Consider the following 14,968-nt stretch of genomic DNA (forward strand, 5'->3'; position numbering starts at 1 on the left):
TCTATCTAGCTTAGCTTTGTCTGCACTGGCTGGCAGCAGCTTTCCAGTCATACCTGGAGATGCTGGGGACTGAACCTGAGACATTCTGTATGCAAAGCAGATGCCCTACCAGTGAGCTACAGCTCTTCCCCTAAAGATTCAAATTTTGCTTACATGTGCTGTATTTAAACACTACCCATTCATGGCAGACAGCATTAGTTAGTAGGTACAGATTCTTAGCATGTAAAGTAACATTCTGCTGTTGTGCTTCTTTTCCAAATTGTATTACTAATTTTTGAATCTGTTTTGTTTTAGATAAATGTTGCCAGCTATCTCCAAGTTCTCTGTTTGGCTGAGAACTTAAGAATGGATATAAGAGATCTTGCTGCTTTGTTAACTGCAAATAATTGTGACGTCAGACAAAGTATTCTATACTTACAGTTCTGGGTTCGGAGTGGCGGCGGCTATTTAAAAGAAAAAGGTATGGTACTGCGCAGCAAGTCTGCTCAGCTGGGGTAGTGAACAAAGTAGTTCACATGTCAAAAGTGTTTGTTGTTGTTTACCTGGTAAACAGTTAAAATGCTTTTTAAAAATCCACTTTATTTGTCTGTTAGAAAGAACAATAGAACTGGTAAGAAAACGTTGCAATGTATCCTTGATGCCTAACAGACAGCTATTGTTCCAGCTAGCTTATTCCTCCTCCAGGATACTAAAGTGTAAGGAGACAAAGCAGGCCAATTCATTGTCCTCCCCCCTTGGTTTTTTTTGTTTCTTTTTCCAGCTGATGGCATTCTCGGGCTGCTTTTTGGGGTATTTTTAACGTTTTTAACTTCTGCATACATCTGCTTTCACCTGAGTATATGGCACCCTTTAGGATCCAATCCTGTTGGCACTCAGTCACCAGAATTTGTTATTAGAGAGAATTAGTGTGATTTTTATTGGATAGATGAAGAAGCAACATAGAACAGATGAGGAAATTACAGAATGAAGCTGCAACAAGGGGAAACTAGACTAAAAGAAGTAAACAATCAAATGAGTAATGGCAGCAGAGAAAATATCCAAATTTCAAAAAATCTATACCAAGAATATTTTTTTTTAAAAAAGGAACAGAACTGCTACACTGCTGTCAGAGCTTATCATTGTTATGAATTCCATTTGAAACTCTTGTTTATAGGAGGAGAGAGAGAGGTAAGTGGCAAAGAACAGATTATTTGCATTGAAGATGCAACCAGCTCCAAGATCAGTAAACCTGGCCCTCCAGTGACTCTTCCAAAATGTGACACTGGCTGCACTGAGAACTTGCTTGGCCTTAAGAACATCTTTTTGCCTTCCGAAGATTTGTTCCAATTTCTTAAGGTACGTTTCTTTTGGTACAATGAACTTCCCTAGGGCATGCTGCTGATTAATGACATAAATGAAACAGAATACTATTACAACAAATTGTATTGTGGCATCTCAAAGACTTTTTAAAAAAATGTTTGGTTCATGCATTTTTGTAGGTGGAAGTCAAATTAGCGCTATCCAAGTAGAATGGATGAGCAACCATGTTGGCACATGAAAAATACTTTAGAGAGGGAACTCCTAGGGAATTAAACACACACACACACACACACACACACAAATATTGTTTACTCACTTAAACCAAAGTTGCACACTTCTGCGCTCATAATGGCTGCTTTAGAAAATACTGTTTCATCTGGTTTATTGTTTATTGCTTTCATGCTTTAGAGCAGGCCTGTCCAACCGATCTACAGAGCCAGTGTGGTGTAGTGGTTAAGAGCGGTAGTCACGTAATCTGGGGAACCGGGTTCGCATCTCCGCTCCTCCACATGCAGCTGCTGGGTGACCTTGGGCTAGTCACACTTCTTTGAAGTCTCTCAGCCCCACTCACCTCACAGAGTGTTTGTTGTGGGGGAGGAAGGGAAAGGAGATTGTTAGCTGCTTTGAGACTCCTGAAGGGGAGTGAAAGGCGGGATATCAAATCCAAACTCTTCTCCTTCTTCAATCGCTGGGCGTCCCTGGTTGATTGTGGGATCCACCGCCCCCCCCCCCAAAAAAGCTCAACAATTCTGATCAACCCAATGGGTAGATCACTGCCAGTTTATTTATAGTTGGGGGTAGATCGCAGTCTCTTGGAAGTTGGACACCTCTGCTTTAGAGTGACTGTATATGCTACAAATCTGTTAAGGAAAATTTTATAACTTATTCGTTAATTCCATCTTTCACAGCATGAAATCACAACAAAAGAAGACTGGAGTAGACTGACAGATCTGCTCACAGAATTCCAGATGAAGAATATAGACTTTATTTATAGTAATCTTGAATTCATTTTACCTTTACCAGTTAATATACTTCCAGAACCAATGCTAATGGCTAATCCTTCATGTAACACAGTTACAGAAAACGATTCAAGTAATAAGTCTTTGGACAGCGATTGCTTAGAGGAAACAAGCCCTGTGAAAAAGGTTAAACGGACAAAGCGCCAAAGAATTACAGCTTTCTTAGATGATAGTGATTTATTTGAAAGTGATTTAGACTATTCTGGTTTCATTACTTTACCATCTGGCATGCCTAGTTCCTGCTTGGAAGAAGAAAAGGGTGGACTGGAGCCTGCGATGGGTAACACAGCAGCACTGGACAGTGGAACGCCAGCGAAAGCAAAGAGCTCTGCACCGGCATACCAGTGCCTAAATTCGGTAACTGAATTTGTGGACAACATGTCTTTCTTAGATTATTGCTTCAACAGGAGGTGTCAGGAATCAAAACAATCATGTAACTATGAGGAATTTATTTGGACAAAAGGGAAGATAAAAAATGGTCTGTCAGATGAGTTCAGCATGGAGCATGATGACTGGTGGAACTTCAAAAGCTCTGCTGAGCTGAAAGCAACTGTGGAAGCACTCAGTTTTCACAAGTGCATTAAGACAATTTCAAAAATTATGGAAAGTAACTCTTGCAGGACTCCTGGGAATGATGAATTGGAAGAACTTGCACTCAATGTTTCAAAAGACAGAGCTGATTTATACTTTGGTCAGTCAATAGCTAATTCCAGGTAAGGTCAAAATACCACAGGTGTATGCTGAATGAACAGGGAAAAGGATGCTTTTTTCAGTATATAAAGTTCCAGGGAGAGCAAGGGCTTCCCCCTTCTGTTTTCATGTTGTGAATATTTATTTGCAGAGGTACTTCTAAGCAGTTGAAGCAGTCAAGGGAGACTGCTTACACAGTAGCTCCATGTATGCTTTGGAAGAGCCATGGAATGTTGGTTGTGGGCTAATTATAGTGTTTAATTATTACAAATATTCACTAATACTCTAACATTAGTTGGAGTCTTAGTGATGCCTGGTTTTTAGGTTGGTGGTTTTTTTTGATCCGGTTTCAGCCTCAGTTTAGCTATAACAAAGATGGTAGCAGAACCATCTTTTAAATACGGGGCTGCCCAGTCATGTGTGAAATGTAGGGAAGGAAGAGATTTTAACAGCAAAAGGACCTTGCAAGTAAAATACATGGAATCTTTTCTCTGCCAGCTATGTTACACCTCCCCACAGTTTGAGCCTTTTGCGTGCCCGTGTGCAGCAAGCCCCTGTGAACTGGGAAGAGGTGGTAAAACATAGAAATAAACAGCTAAAACAATGTTCTGGAATTGAAACGGCAACAACATTATTGATTGCAGATGTCAGTTAGCTTTGGCTGAGTATCCTGAGTCAGCTGCCTGACTGTGGGCTGACACAGGTACAGTGGTACCTCAGGTTACATACGCTTCAGGTTACATATGCTTCTGGTTACAGACTCCACTAACCCAGACATATTACCTCGGGTTAAGAACTTTGCTTCAGGATGAGAACAGAAATCGTGCTCTGGCGGCGGCAGCGGGAGGCCCCATTAGCTAATAATAATAATAATAATAATAATAATAATAATAATTTATTATTTATACCCCGCCCATCTGGCTGGGCCTCCCCAGCCACTCTGGGCGGCTTCCATAGAAACCAAAAATACAGTAAAATATCACACGTTAAAAACTTCCCTGAACAAGGCTGCCTTAAGATGTCTTCTGAATGTCAGGTAGTTGTTTATCGCTTTGACATCTGCTGGAAGGGTGTTCCACAGGGCGGGTGCCACTATCGAGAAGGCCCTCTGCCTGGTTCCCTGTAACTTCACTTCTCACAATGAGGGAACCACCAGAAGGCCCTCGGCGCTGGACCTCAGCGGCCAGGCAGAACGCTGGGGGTGGAGACGCTCCTTCAGGTATACTGGACCGAGGCCGTTTAGGGCTTTAAAGGTCCGCACCAACACTAAAGTGGTGCTTCAGGTTAAGAACAGTTTCAGGTTAAGAACGGACCTCCGGAATGAATTAAGTACTTAACCTGAGGTACCAATGTAAAAAGATGACACCCCCACCCCCCAAGCCAACATGTATAAGTTCTATGGCTGGCTTTCTTTTAAGCCTGCCATTTGGGACACATGCAACCTAATTTTGAACCTATTACTTATTTAAGTAATGCATATACCGTTTTTCAGGCAAATCTCACAAAACAATTTACGCGATTGATTGATTGATTGATTGATTGATTGAATTTATGTATCACCCTATACCTGGAGGTCTCAGGGCTGTTCACAGAACAAAATCGAAATATAAAACCACAAAATATATACTCAAAATAAAAACAACAACCCAATAGCCCTCCTCCCCCAAACCCCTACATTTTAAAAGGGCATAGGGTGTCAATCAAATTGTTTAATAGCTTCTATGGGTGACGCAGGGTTCTTGTTACGGCAGAGGTTTGATAGAGTCCAGGTTACATTGCGCAGGTAGCCAAGAGCTATAGAAGAGATCAGGAACAGCAAGCAGAGCCAAAAGTGGTTCAAGTGCACCATATTTAATAACCAGGTCTCTGTAGACAGAACCATCACCTGCAATATTTCCTAAAGCCCCTACAGCTTGCTCACTGATGTGCATATGGGGGGAAGCCAGCAAGGAAATAAAGGCAGGTATTGCTCCACCATCTACAATAGCTTTTGTCTGTTCAGACGTGCCAGAGGCAATATTGGTCAAATGCCCAAGCAGATTCAAACTGAAAACGGCTGCAATCTACTCTTCCCAAGAAGGATACAAGCTTTGAGATCTACATCAGAACTACTTATTGTAGTATATTTGAAAAATGTTTGCCTTCAGTGGGATGCTTGAGGCTAAATCCTGGGTTCTATAAGGGCAAAAATACTAGAACTAGATCATAAAAAATCAGGAATTAAATAGATGCTGGTTCAGCACAGTGTAACAGCGATTGTACATTGGGCACATTTGCTGAAATTTAATCTGTTATTTCTTGTTAAACTATAGCTGGGACAGGGGAAAAACCTATGTGCTTTTCTTTTGCAGCATTTACCATAATGCACAGAAGAGGTTGGAAATAATCGAAACTGTATTTTCCAGTAGACCTTCTTTAAATATTTGTAACAGACAAGCAAGTGTAGTGGACTACCTGCCTATTCTCCGCAACATCTGCAAGTTGGAGAAACAGAAAGAACAGGGGAAAGCCAAAAGAAGGTAATCTTCATGTTATTAGCAACACAATCATGTTCATATCTTATCAGGAGACACACACTGCAATCCTATGCTCACTTAACATTAAACTCATGCATGCTGCATTTTCTTTCCCTTCTTTCTTTCAAAAAGACAGACCATTTTCCTTCATTTCTTTTTCAACAGATTTCTCCACTACCTTGAAGGAATTCACTTTGATTTTCCAAGAGAAATTTTGAACAGCCTGGCAAATGACTTTCCATAAAACAAACCTGTAGGACCTTTGAATATACATTAATGATTTTATATGTACAGAGTGTTGCTTATATTGTGAATCTTTTAAGTATTTAAAAATACAAACTGTATTTTGTATATATCTATCGCCAAGGTACTTTCCACATTCCAAATGTGAAGTGACTATGTGTTGAAATCTACACCAGATGCATTCAAATACAATCTGAAGCATATCAAGCCCATTGCTGCAACTACTGTATTGGCTGACTTTTTAGGGTGTGGGTTTTGTCCCATATATTTGGGCATAATACTGTGTTTATAAGGTGCTATTCTAATTTCCACATAAGTATGGTGCTACTTGGGAAAAGATTAGCCAGCTGATAATGAGGTAACCGTAAACTTTTTTGCTGTTACATTGCAAAGGCTGCTTTTGGGCTTGGTTTTATGTGTGTGCATGTGAGCCAGTAATGTTTTCTTCACCAACACAGTAAGGTCTTCAATCAGTTTGGAGAAATAATCTGTGTTTTGTAAATTTATACTAAAAGTTCTACTGGGTTGTATAGTCGTATTTATCTGTATTTATCTGTAACCCTGTACATTTTATTTTTATACTATCTGATATTTTCCTACCACTACACTTGAAGTTCTTCTGGGTTATTTTTTAATTTTTTACCTACAGCGAAATAATAAATATCTGGATGGGCTTTGAAACCTATTTCTTGCAGGGTGACTTTTAGATGTAAGAGTAGACATTATCCCCAGTTATAACCACTAATCATACTTCCGAACTAGGAAAGCATTTGAAAATTGCTGAAGACTGCTGCCTACATGTTGATAGGTTGGAAAAATAGCCTATATGTATATATTAATAACAACTCTTTGCCACTCCATCACTGTGCTTCTCTGAATGGCTTATACTGAAATGCAGCCCCAAACCATTAAAATCCTTAGTGCCGTTCTCTTTGAAGCAATAAGATGATCTTGTATCAAGAGCTGTGGAAAGCTTTTTGAAGTAGCAGCAAAATGTACTGTATTTTTTGCTCTATAAGACGCACTTTTCCCCCTCCAAAAATTAAGGAGAAATGTGTGTGCGTCTTATGGAGTGAATGCAGGCTCCATGGCTTCAGCGATAGCAATGTGAAGCCTCCGAAGCGCAGTGGGAGTGCTCCCGCTGTGCTCCGGAGGCTTCGCGTTGCTTTTGCTGAAGCTTGGAGAGCGAGAGGGGTCGGTGCACACCGATCCCTCTCGCTCTCCTGGTTTTGCTTCGCTGGAGAGGCGCTGCACAGCTTTCCCTCTCTGCGCAGCGCCCCTTCAGCAAAGCAGGAGGAGAAATGGAAGGGGCTCCGTTTCTCCTGCCACCTCGCTGAAGGAGCGCTGCGCAGAGAGGGAGAGCTGCGCAGCGCCCCTTCAGTGAAGCGGGAGGAGAAATGGAAGGGGCTCCGTTTCTCCTGCCGCTTTGGTGAAGGGGCGCTGCGCAGAGAGGTAGAGAAATTTTTTTTCTTGTTCTCCCCCTCTAAAACAAGGTGTGTCTTATGGTCGGGTGCGTCCTATAGAGCGAAAAATACGGTAATAATTTTAAGAGCTCTGTCTGCTCAAACCAAATGCTCATCTAGTCCACTGTTCCATTCTCACAGTGGTCAACCCTGTTGTATATGGAAACTGCACCACCATATAAGCATATCAACTGACAAGCATTTAAGACCTTCCACCAGGAATCCAAAATGTTCCATAGAATCCAAGCATTTAGCATACTGCATCTTTGTTTTGTTACTTTGGACAGCAGAGGCAAACAGTAGATGATCTAAGACTTGTTAGCAATGGTAACTATTTAGATTTAGCCTCCATAGTTGCTATGTGGAGCTATGAGGATAGTAGCAGCTCTGAAAGGAAATGGGCCTATTGCATGAATCTAAACATCTGATTTGGTTTACGTACAGACATGTTATTAATGATACCATGATTGTCGGAAGGAGAGCAGGTACCCCATCTGTAATCTCAATGTAAACCCTGTTACATTCACATTAGACCTGCATCTAAGGCGGGGTTAGCTAATTGCGTGCCCTCTGGATATTACTCAATGCTAACTCCCATCATGCCTGACCATTGCACATGCTCACCAGGAGTTGAGAGTCCAACAATATCTAGAACACGCCACATTAGCTAACGCTGGCTTTGATGCAAGTCTCATGTAAATATAACAAGAACTAGGTTTAGGTTACAGATGGGGAACCTGCTCCCCTGCATGTGTTTTAGGACAACTCCCATCATTCTGGATCACTAGCTGTGTTGGCTGTGACTGATGAACAGCTGGAGGGCTTAGAGGTTCCCCATGTCTAGTTTTAGGCACTGCACCACAGGTTTATGCACCAGTCACTTAATTCATTCTGTGCGGCTGTTACTAACCATGGTTAAAATGATCCTGTTTTATGTTCTTCCACTTTTTTTCAGCCAATCCTAACCTAAAAAACACCATGTTACTATCAACAATCCTGACACAAAGTGTTTCTACACATTTAATAATTTTAATAGGTCAGCAGGAATTAAATGCTGTTTTCCTATCACAGTCTTCCATGTGCTGTACAGCACCCCGTATACAGTGAATCAGTTGGAACTTATTGTACAGATCATCCACGACAGCAAAGAACAAAACTGAATAAGATAAAAACTAAGTCGTATTGTTCAGTATCAGTAGCTCATAAAAAGCTATTGCCTGCAGCAAGGAATCGCACAGCTCTTCGTCTCTCCACTGTTTGTTTGATGACAAGACGTTTCGATAATTTACTACCTGCTCTCTTGAAAAGTTCACACGGGGCTCAGCATGCGTAACAGATTCTAAGAGAAACTGTTTCACAAGGTCTATTCCACTAGTTCGCGAGTCCCCAACCATCAACTCAAAGTGCTTTCCTACAGCACTTCGGGCCATGCTTAATACTTTGTAGTGGCCATCCTGCGAAAATGTTTTTTGTAACAACGCATAGAGCATGGCTTCCACTGTACGAAGATGTAACGTTACTGGAAACAGATTTGCATTCAGAGCAGAAAGTCCGCTTTTTTCCAAGACATAAAAATCTGCTTCAGGAAGCCGGGATATTACTGAAGAAATCTGAAATAAACAAGCACTGAATAAATAGTAGCAACCCACCATAAACGTAGTATCTCCAGTCCCATGAGAAATGTTTTACACTTTTTTTGTTACCCAGAGCAAGCAAGTAGTTATATATAGTAGGATGAAGTACATTTTAAAAAGTTTTGGGACTTGCAACTAGCTGGCTCTGTACATTATCATTAGGAAGGGTGAGATGGCTTGTCTCAAGTAGCAGATTATGGGGATCCCTTAAAGGGCAGCAAACTCAAATTGTATCACCATTAAGGAAGCGGGAGGAATTGGACCTTTTGACTTCAACCCACAAAATGTATTCAGCTATTTTTGTTCATACTCCTATAAGCACCTATACTTTGATAATTAACAAAAAGATCAGACACAGTAGTTCCAGCAATGGGATTTAAAAACAAGGAACGACTTGTCCCCTGGGAGCTGACACTAGCTCAGCACACAGACTGCAGTAGCATCAATCCTAGTGTACAAAAGCGGCTCCCTTTCCTGTACAGAGCATCATGCAAAAAAACACATTTTACAATAGAAGTACAGTCGTACCTCGGAGGTCGAATGGAATCCGTTCCGGAAGTCGTTCGACTTCCGAAACGTTTGGAAACCAAAGTGCAGCTTCTGATTGGCTGCAGGAAACTCCTGCAGCCAATCGGAAGCGGCAGAAGCCCCGTCGGACATTCGGCTTCTAAAAGAATGTTCGAAAACCGGAACACTCCCAGTTTTTGATCATTTGGGAGCCAGAACTTTTGACTCCCAAGGCGTTCGGGAGCTGAGGTATGACTGTACCAGCCTTTTCCTCTACTGGCCCAAAAACTAAGACTAGTGGCACAACCTTGTACCACGGGAGACTCTTAACTCTCTTTCAAACGAATGGATTCAACAGGGAGTAAAACCATGTTTTAGGATTAAGCTGTCACGGCTTCTAAGAAATTCATCTGCCAGTATGAAATACAAAGAAATTTGAGATGTGGCTAAAGCTTGTTTCTACAAGGATGCAGAACAAGTTAACATTTTTCTATTTAACCTACTGGATCCCTGAATGGTTTCAAAGTAAGGCTGGTTCAACATATGAAAGAATTTCTCTGAAATCCTTTTTTTTTTTTTTTTTTGAATGAGGGGAATTTTACACATTTTTTAAAAAAACAAATATGCAACATGTCTAGAGCTAGAATCATTAGCTTAGATGAAGAATATCTTTCGTGAGTAAATAGGCATTTCCGATTGAGCAAGGAGTGTGCTGGGGGCACCAGTCACAAAATGGGTGCCATGGAGGGGGCACGACATAACACAAAATTAGACAACCACACCCAACCACCTTATTTTTACCATGGGAAGTCCTGCTGATTCTGATTATGGAGATCACACATGCACACAGATGTTGTTGCTACCTAATAGCAACAGGGATCATTTATCATACCAGGAAAAATATACAAGGTAGCTACACTCAGTTCACAGGCTTTAAAGGTACCTGCACTTTTTGCTCCATAACTTACTTTCTAGGAGGGCTTAGAGACCTACTTCAAAAAAATATTAAAATCTCAGGAGTCTGGGGTACCACTGGAAGCCTTCACAGGTGCCAGATGAGTGACCTCTGCACTAATCCAATCAATGGCTTAGTTCACAAAACCAGGACTGGAGGAGGAGCAAGTGGCCACAATCCCTTTTGCGGAGCTCTCACACACTTGTACCAAACCATGATTTGGCTTCGTGGTTTCTGCAAACTGGGTCTATATGTAGCTAACAGAACCATGCTGCTCCCAAAAGAAAAATGCTGTTAGAAAAACTGCATACAATCAAAACTTAGTGTGGCTTACCTCTTCAAGATAGACGGCTGGCATATAAGCACCTTTCATAAACATAGTGCACTCCTGCTGCTGCCAATCCTGAACGGCCAAGCGTCTATTAACATGAGCCCATGCAATTTTGCGAGTGCCAAAAACAATGGATACAATGCTATTGGCAGTCTAAAAGGGAGCATAGGAAAGATTTGTTGGTACTTACAGCATTAACAACATCATGTTTTCTAATACATAATTCCCCCATCTCGTCTTTGCTACAGGTTGTAAAATCTCCCCAGAATGAAGGGTATAACACCGTAAATGCATCTCTCTTTGAGTTTTACAAAAGAAGAATGGCAATTAGTCACACTAAGATGGTTGTAAATCAGGGGTCGGCAAGGTTTATCTTGCCTGGGCCGGATCGGTCCCATAGAGATTCCTCTGGGGGCCGGATCGCAGGCCCTAGATTCTTGGCATCTGCTCAGACGCGATTTCCGGCACCGCGGAAGCAAGTCCCTGCCCCGCGCTGGTTTAGCACAGCGCATGAGCGGGCAGCTCAGTTCGGGGGTGGCTCGTGGGCCAATCAAACGACCTCCGTGGGCTGCTTCCGGCCCATGGGTCTTAGGTTGGTGACCCCTATTGTAAAAGCTAAGGGGCAATTCTTCACACATGCAGGTTAAACACGTGGCAGAATACAGAAGTGAGTAGTTGGCTTATGCATCCTTATTCACAAAACAAATAGCTACTAATATGGAGCACTGTATAAATCCTAAGCACCACCACAAGCAGTGCCCGACTGCACAATCTTCTTGCCATGAAAATAGCTGAATTGCATTAATGACCTACTCTCATAGGCAGTATGTGCAGATACGTTCCTTCACCTTGCTGCACTGATACCCACATGCTTGGGCTGTGGGTGAGCTTGTTTTAAGACATTTCTTATAAAATGTACATTGTCCAAAGAACAGTGCACCAAGTTCTGCCCACCCGAGAGAACTTCTGCCTCATGTTTCTTGAACAGCAGTGCCCCCCTCCCTACAAAATAACAAGACAATTGCTATTAAGTAAGCTTTAAAATGCAGTGGGTTTGCTGGAAAAGTGTTTTTTTTTTTTAATAATCTCATTGAGAAAATTCAAGCCCTTTGGTACCTTCGGAGGAAGTCTTTGAATCCACCATTGCACATAATTCTGCCTAACCATCTAAAATATTAAAAGCCACGCAGCTGAATTTCATTGATATTTACTCGGAAGTAAGCCCTGCTTGATTTAATGGGATTCAATGACTTGTTTCCAAGTTGCATGACTGAAGACTTAATGTTACTATGTGGGAAATGGCAATATTCATAGGACCCAATGAAAACGATACCTCTAGCCGCTCTCTTTCTATATCAGGTTTGATATATTTCATTGCAGACGTGACACTCTGTATTTTTTTCTCTTTTCTTTCTTCTTTTGCATTGGGATTGAGAATAAAGTTGCAGACTTTAACAGCTGTTTTATACTGAAAAAGAGGCACTTCTAGTAAACACTGTAAATTCCGAAATGGCCCGTGCTTGTTCCTGTACTCTATTATGTTCATGGACTTCCTTCCTCGCATTAGTTTCACAGCACTAAGTTCTTTCTCGGATGCTGAATTTAGTAGCTGCAAAACAGTAGATTTCTGCTCGGTAGAATACAAGTCATCTATTGCACGTTTTGTCTCCTTAAAATTCTCAGCTGCTGATGCAGAATTCAGGTGTGTGACATATGTTGACTTCTTGTGACACAGTAGAAGATATAAAGGTTGAAGTGAAGATGAACCAACTGGAACCTGCAGAAAGCATCTTCTACCTGAAAATAAAGCACCTGTCATGTTTGAGTCATTTCACCAGCATGAGCAATATGTTGAAAAATTCAGTGGATCGTAAACTCCAATTCTCATCACAGATCTATCAAAAAGGCCACACTGTCAGGATCTTCTCTACATTCCTCTCCAAAACTTGTAAATAGATTCTCAATGTCCTGTGATTGTTATGCCAAATAATAGGGAATAGTTTAGCCAAACTTTTCTGTGCCAGTCAGCAATAAAAGACACAAGCAGGTGTATTGAACAGGACATTATTATTAAAACATCCTGCCCTTCATCCTTGGAAGAAGAATCTGTGTGATGGGCAAAAAAAGAATATTTTATGTATTCTTTCTCAAGAATCCAAGGTTAGTTAGTTGGGTATGTTTAATCTGGATAAGAGGAGACTGACAGGAGATATGATAGCCATCTTCAAATATTTAAAGGGCTGTCACATGGAGGATGGAGCAAGCTTGTTTTCTCCTGCTCCAGAGACCTGAACCAACGGATTCAAGTTACAAGAAAGGAGATTCTGACTAAACATGAGGAAGAGCTTTCTGTCAGTAAGAGCTGTTTGACAGTGGAACAGACTCCCTTGGGAGTTGGAGAACTCCCTTTTAATGGAGCTTTTTAAGCAAGCTGGATGGCCATCTGTCATGGGTGATCTAGCTGAGATTCCTGCATTGCAGGCAGTTGGACTAGAAGACCCTTAGGCAGGGCCAGATTTAGGTTTGATGCGGCCCTAATTTACTGAAGGTAATGGGGCCCTTTATATGCCCAGCTGTCCTTTGTCGACAACAAATTGTCACTGTTTTTTGTGTTGAATATAAGCTATATGGTAATTTATGGACCTAATAGCCGTTTGCACATAACAAAATACAGTGGTACCTTGGGTTACATACGCTTCAGGTTACATACGCTTCAGGTTACAGACTCCACTAACCCAGAAATAGTGCCTTGGGTTAAGAACTTTGCTTCAGGATGAGAACAGAAATTGTGCTCCGGTGGCGCAGCAGCAGTGGAAGGCCCCATTAGCTAAAGTGGTGCTTCAGGTTAAGAACAGTTTCAGGTTAAGAACGGACCTCCGGAACAAATTAAGTACTTAACCCGAGGTACTACTGTATGTATTTTATCAAAGTAATTGTTGAACTTATCTTGCCAGGGTGTAAATAATAAATTATTATTATTATTATATTTTGGAAACGTACATCCAGTTTCTTTTTTCCCTTTTATTTTTTGGGGGCCTCCAAGATAGCCCAGCGTCTTGCTTTAAGGCAGAGCTTTTCATCCTTTTTGAGTCCACGGCTCCCTTGACGCAACTACCTTCTTTCTGCAACACCCCTGTGGGGCTCAGGAGCCCAGTTAGGTCACCCCTTGCCTGCAGAACCGGCAGCCCCTCACCCTTTTCAAACGCCTTTCTTTGTGGGGAGTTCCCTCAGCCTCCTCTCTTCTCCCCTCTCCTCGGGCAGCTGCAGCCCCTGGTCTCTGAGCTGCCCCAAAGAGAGGTGCCCCCTCACACTGCCCCTCAGGGCCTGGAAAGCACCTCCTGGCCAGCCCCAGAAGCACCATTCACCCAGGGAGCTTGCAGCCAGGGCTGCTGCTGCTGCAACAACAACCAGCTGTGCAGGCCTTTGGGAGGCAGAGATGCAAGAAGGCCTCAGAGAGGCCACCCGCTTCTCTTCCAATTTCCACCCCGTTAGGAAACCTTCCCTCGAAAGCACCAGTGCCGTCTCTACCTGCGCGGAGAAGGTCGACAAGCCCTCTCAAGCCCATCCTCGCCCACTTCGGCTCGGTGCAACACGCTTCTCCTTCCCCCTTCTCCGCCTCCGTTCCATTGGCACGCCCTCAAAAGGAGTCCGTCCCCCCACCCGGCAACCGAAGCCAGTGCGCATCGTTCCGGCTCCCTCCGGCGGCTCTAAGAAAGTTAACACGCGCGTTTCCCTCGGCCGCCGCCGCTGCTCGTGTGAACCCGCGCTTCTGGACGCCCCCACCCGTTGTCTTTTGCCGGGGGTGGAGGTGGGAGGGCTGCTCCTTGTTTACACCCCTTAAATGAAGATGAGAGAACTGCTTCGCGTGTGACCCGCAGCTGTTTTCTACACGGGAGCGCGTCCCTTCCCACGATCGGAGGCCGAGAATCGCAAAGGGTTATTATACACGTGTCCGCTCTAACGTGAGGGTGGAGACCACACACACACCCCGCGGCCCTTCCCCGCGCAACTGGGTAGGAGGAGGCTAGTGGGGGCGACGTACCTCTGCTGCTCCTGACTCTGCACTCTTGCATTCGCACGTTCAGGCCTGCCCGGCAACCGGGACTACATTTTACACGGCGGAGAGGCTGTTGAAAGCCACAAATTCACAGCTCTTCGCCCGCCCCCATCTAAAAACAGCAACAAGCCCTGCGATAGAGAAGAGGAGCGGAAGCGCAAACTACTCTCTTTTCCTTCCAAGTACAGAAACTTTTCTATCCTAATACTGTAAAAGAAACTGAAAGTCCCTCAGAGCTCTGCTTCCCTTCAGCC

The 14,968-nt window shown here is 42.9% G+C and overlaps 2 protein-coding genes across 4 annotated transcripts in view; one reads left to right on the forward strand and one right to left on the reverse strand.

Moving 5' to 3' along the window:
* The window catches only part of ATAD5 (ATPase family AAA domain containing 5), a 29,497-nt gene extending 23,045 nt beyond the window's left edge, over positions 1 to 6,452 (forward strand). For both annotated transcript variants that reach the window (XM_080994342.1, XM_080994343.1), the window contains 5 exons: positions 295 to 460; positions 1,154 to 1,335; positions 2,208 to 3,031; positions 5,360 to 5,527; positions 5,690 to 6,452. In XM_080994342.1, coding sequence (XP_080850468.1) covers positions 295 to 460; positions 1,154 to 1,335; positions 2,208 to 3,031; positions 5,360 to 5,527; positions 5,690 to 5,768 — 1,419 coding nt within the window. In that variant the 3' untranslated portion in view covers positions 5,769 to 6,452. The remainder of the gene's footprint in view (positions 1 to 294; positions 461 to 1,153; positions 1,336 to 2,207; positions 3,032 to 5,359; positions 5,528 to 5,689) is intronic.
* Positions 6,453 to 8,237: 1,785 nt separating this feature from the next.
* On the reverse strand, positions 8,238 to 14,837 carry TEFM (transcription elongation factor, mitochondrial). Of its 2 annotated transcripts, none has more exons than XM_080994890.1 (4): positions 14,700 to 14,837; positions 11,991 to 12,454; positions 10,661 to 10,810; positions 8,238 to 8,840 (listed from the first exon to the last, which is right to left on the reverse strand). In XM_080994890.1, the coding sequence occupies exons 1-4, from the start codon at positions 14,728 to 14,730 to the stop codon at positions 8,403 to 8,405; spliced, it is 1,083 nt and encodes a 360-aa protein (XP_080851016.1). In that variant the 5' UTR covers positions 14,731 to 14,837; the 3' UTR covers positions 8,238 to 8,402. The 2 variants fall into 2 exon arrangements, with proteins under 2 accessions (XP_080851016.1, XP_080851015.1); XM_080994889.1 differs by lacking the exon at positions 14,700 to 14,837 and adding an exon at positions 14,186 to 14,301.
* Positions 14,838 to 14,968: the final 131 nt, after the last annotated feature.

This window comes from Podarcis pityusensis (assembly GCF_964106645.2).
Source record: "Podarcis pityusensis genome assembly, chromosome: 2".
In the NCBI taxonomy this organism is placed as follows: Eukaryota; Metazoa; Chordata; class Lepidosauria; order Squamata; family Lacertidae; genus Podarcis; species Podarcis pityusensis.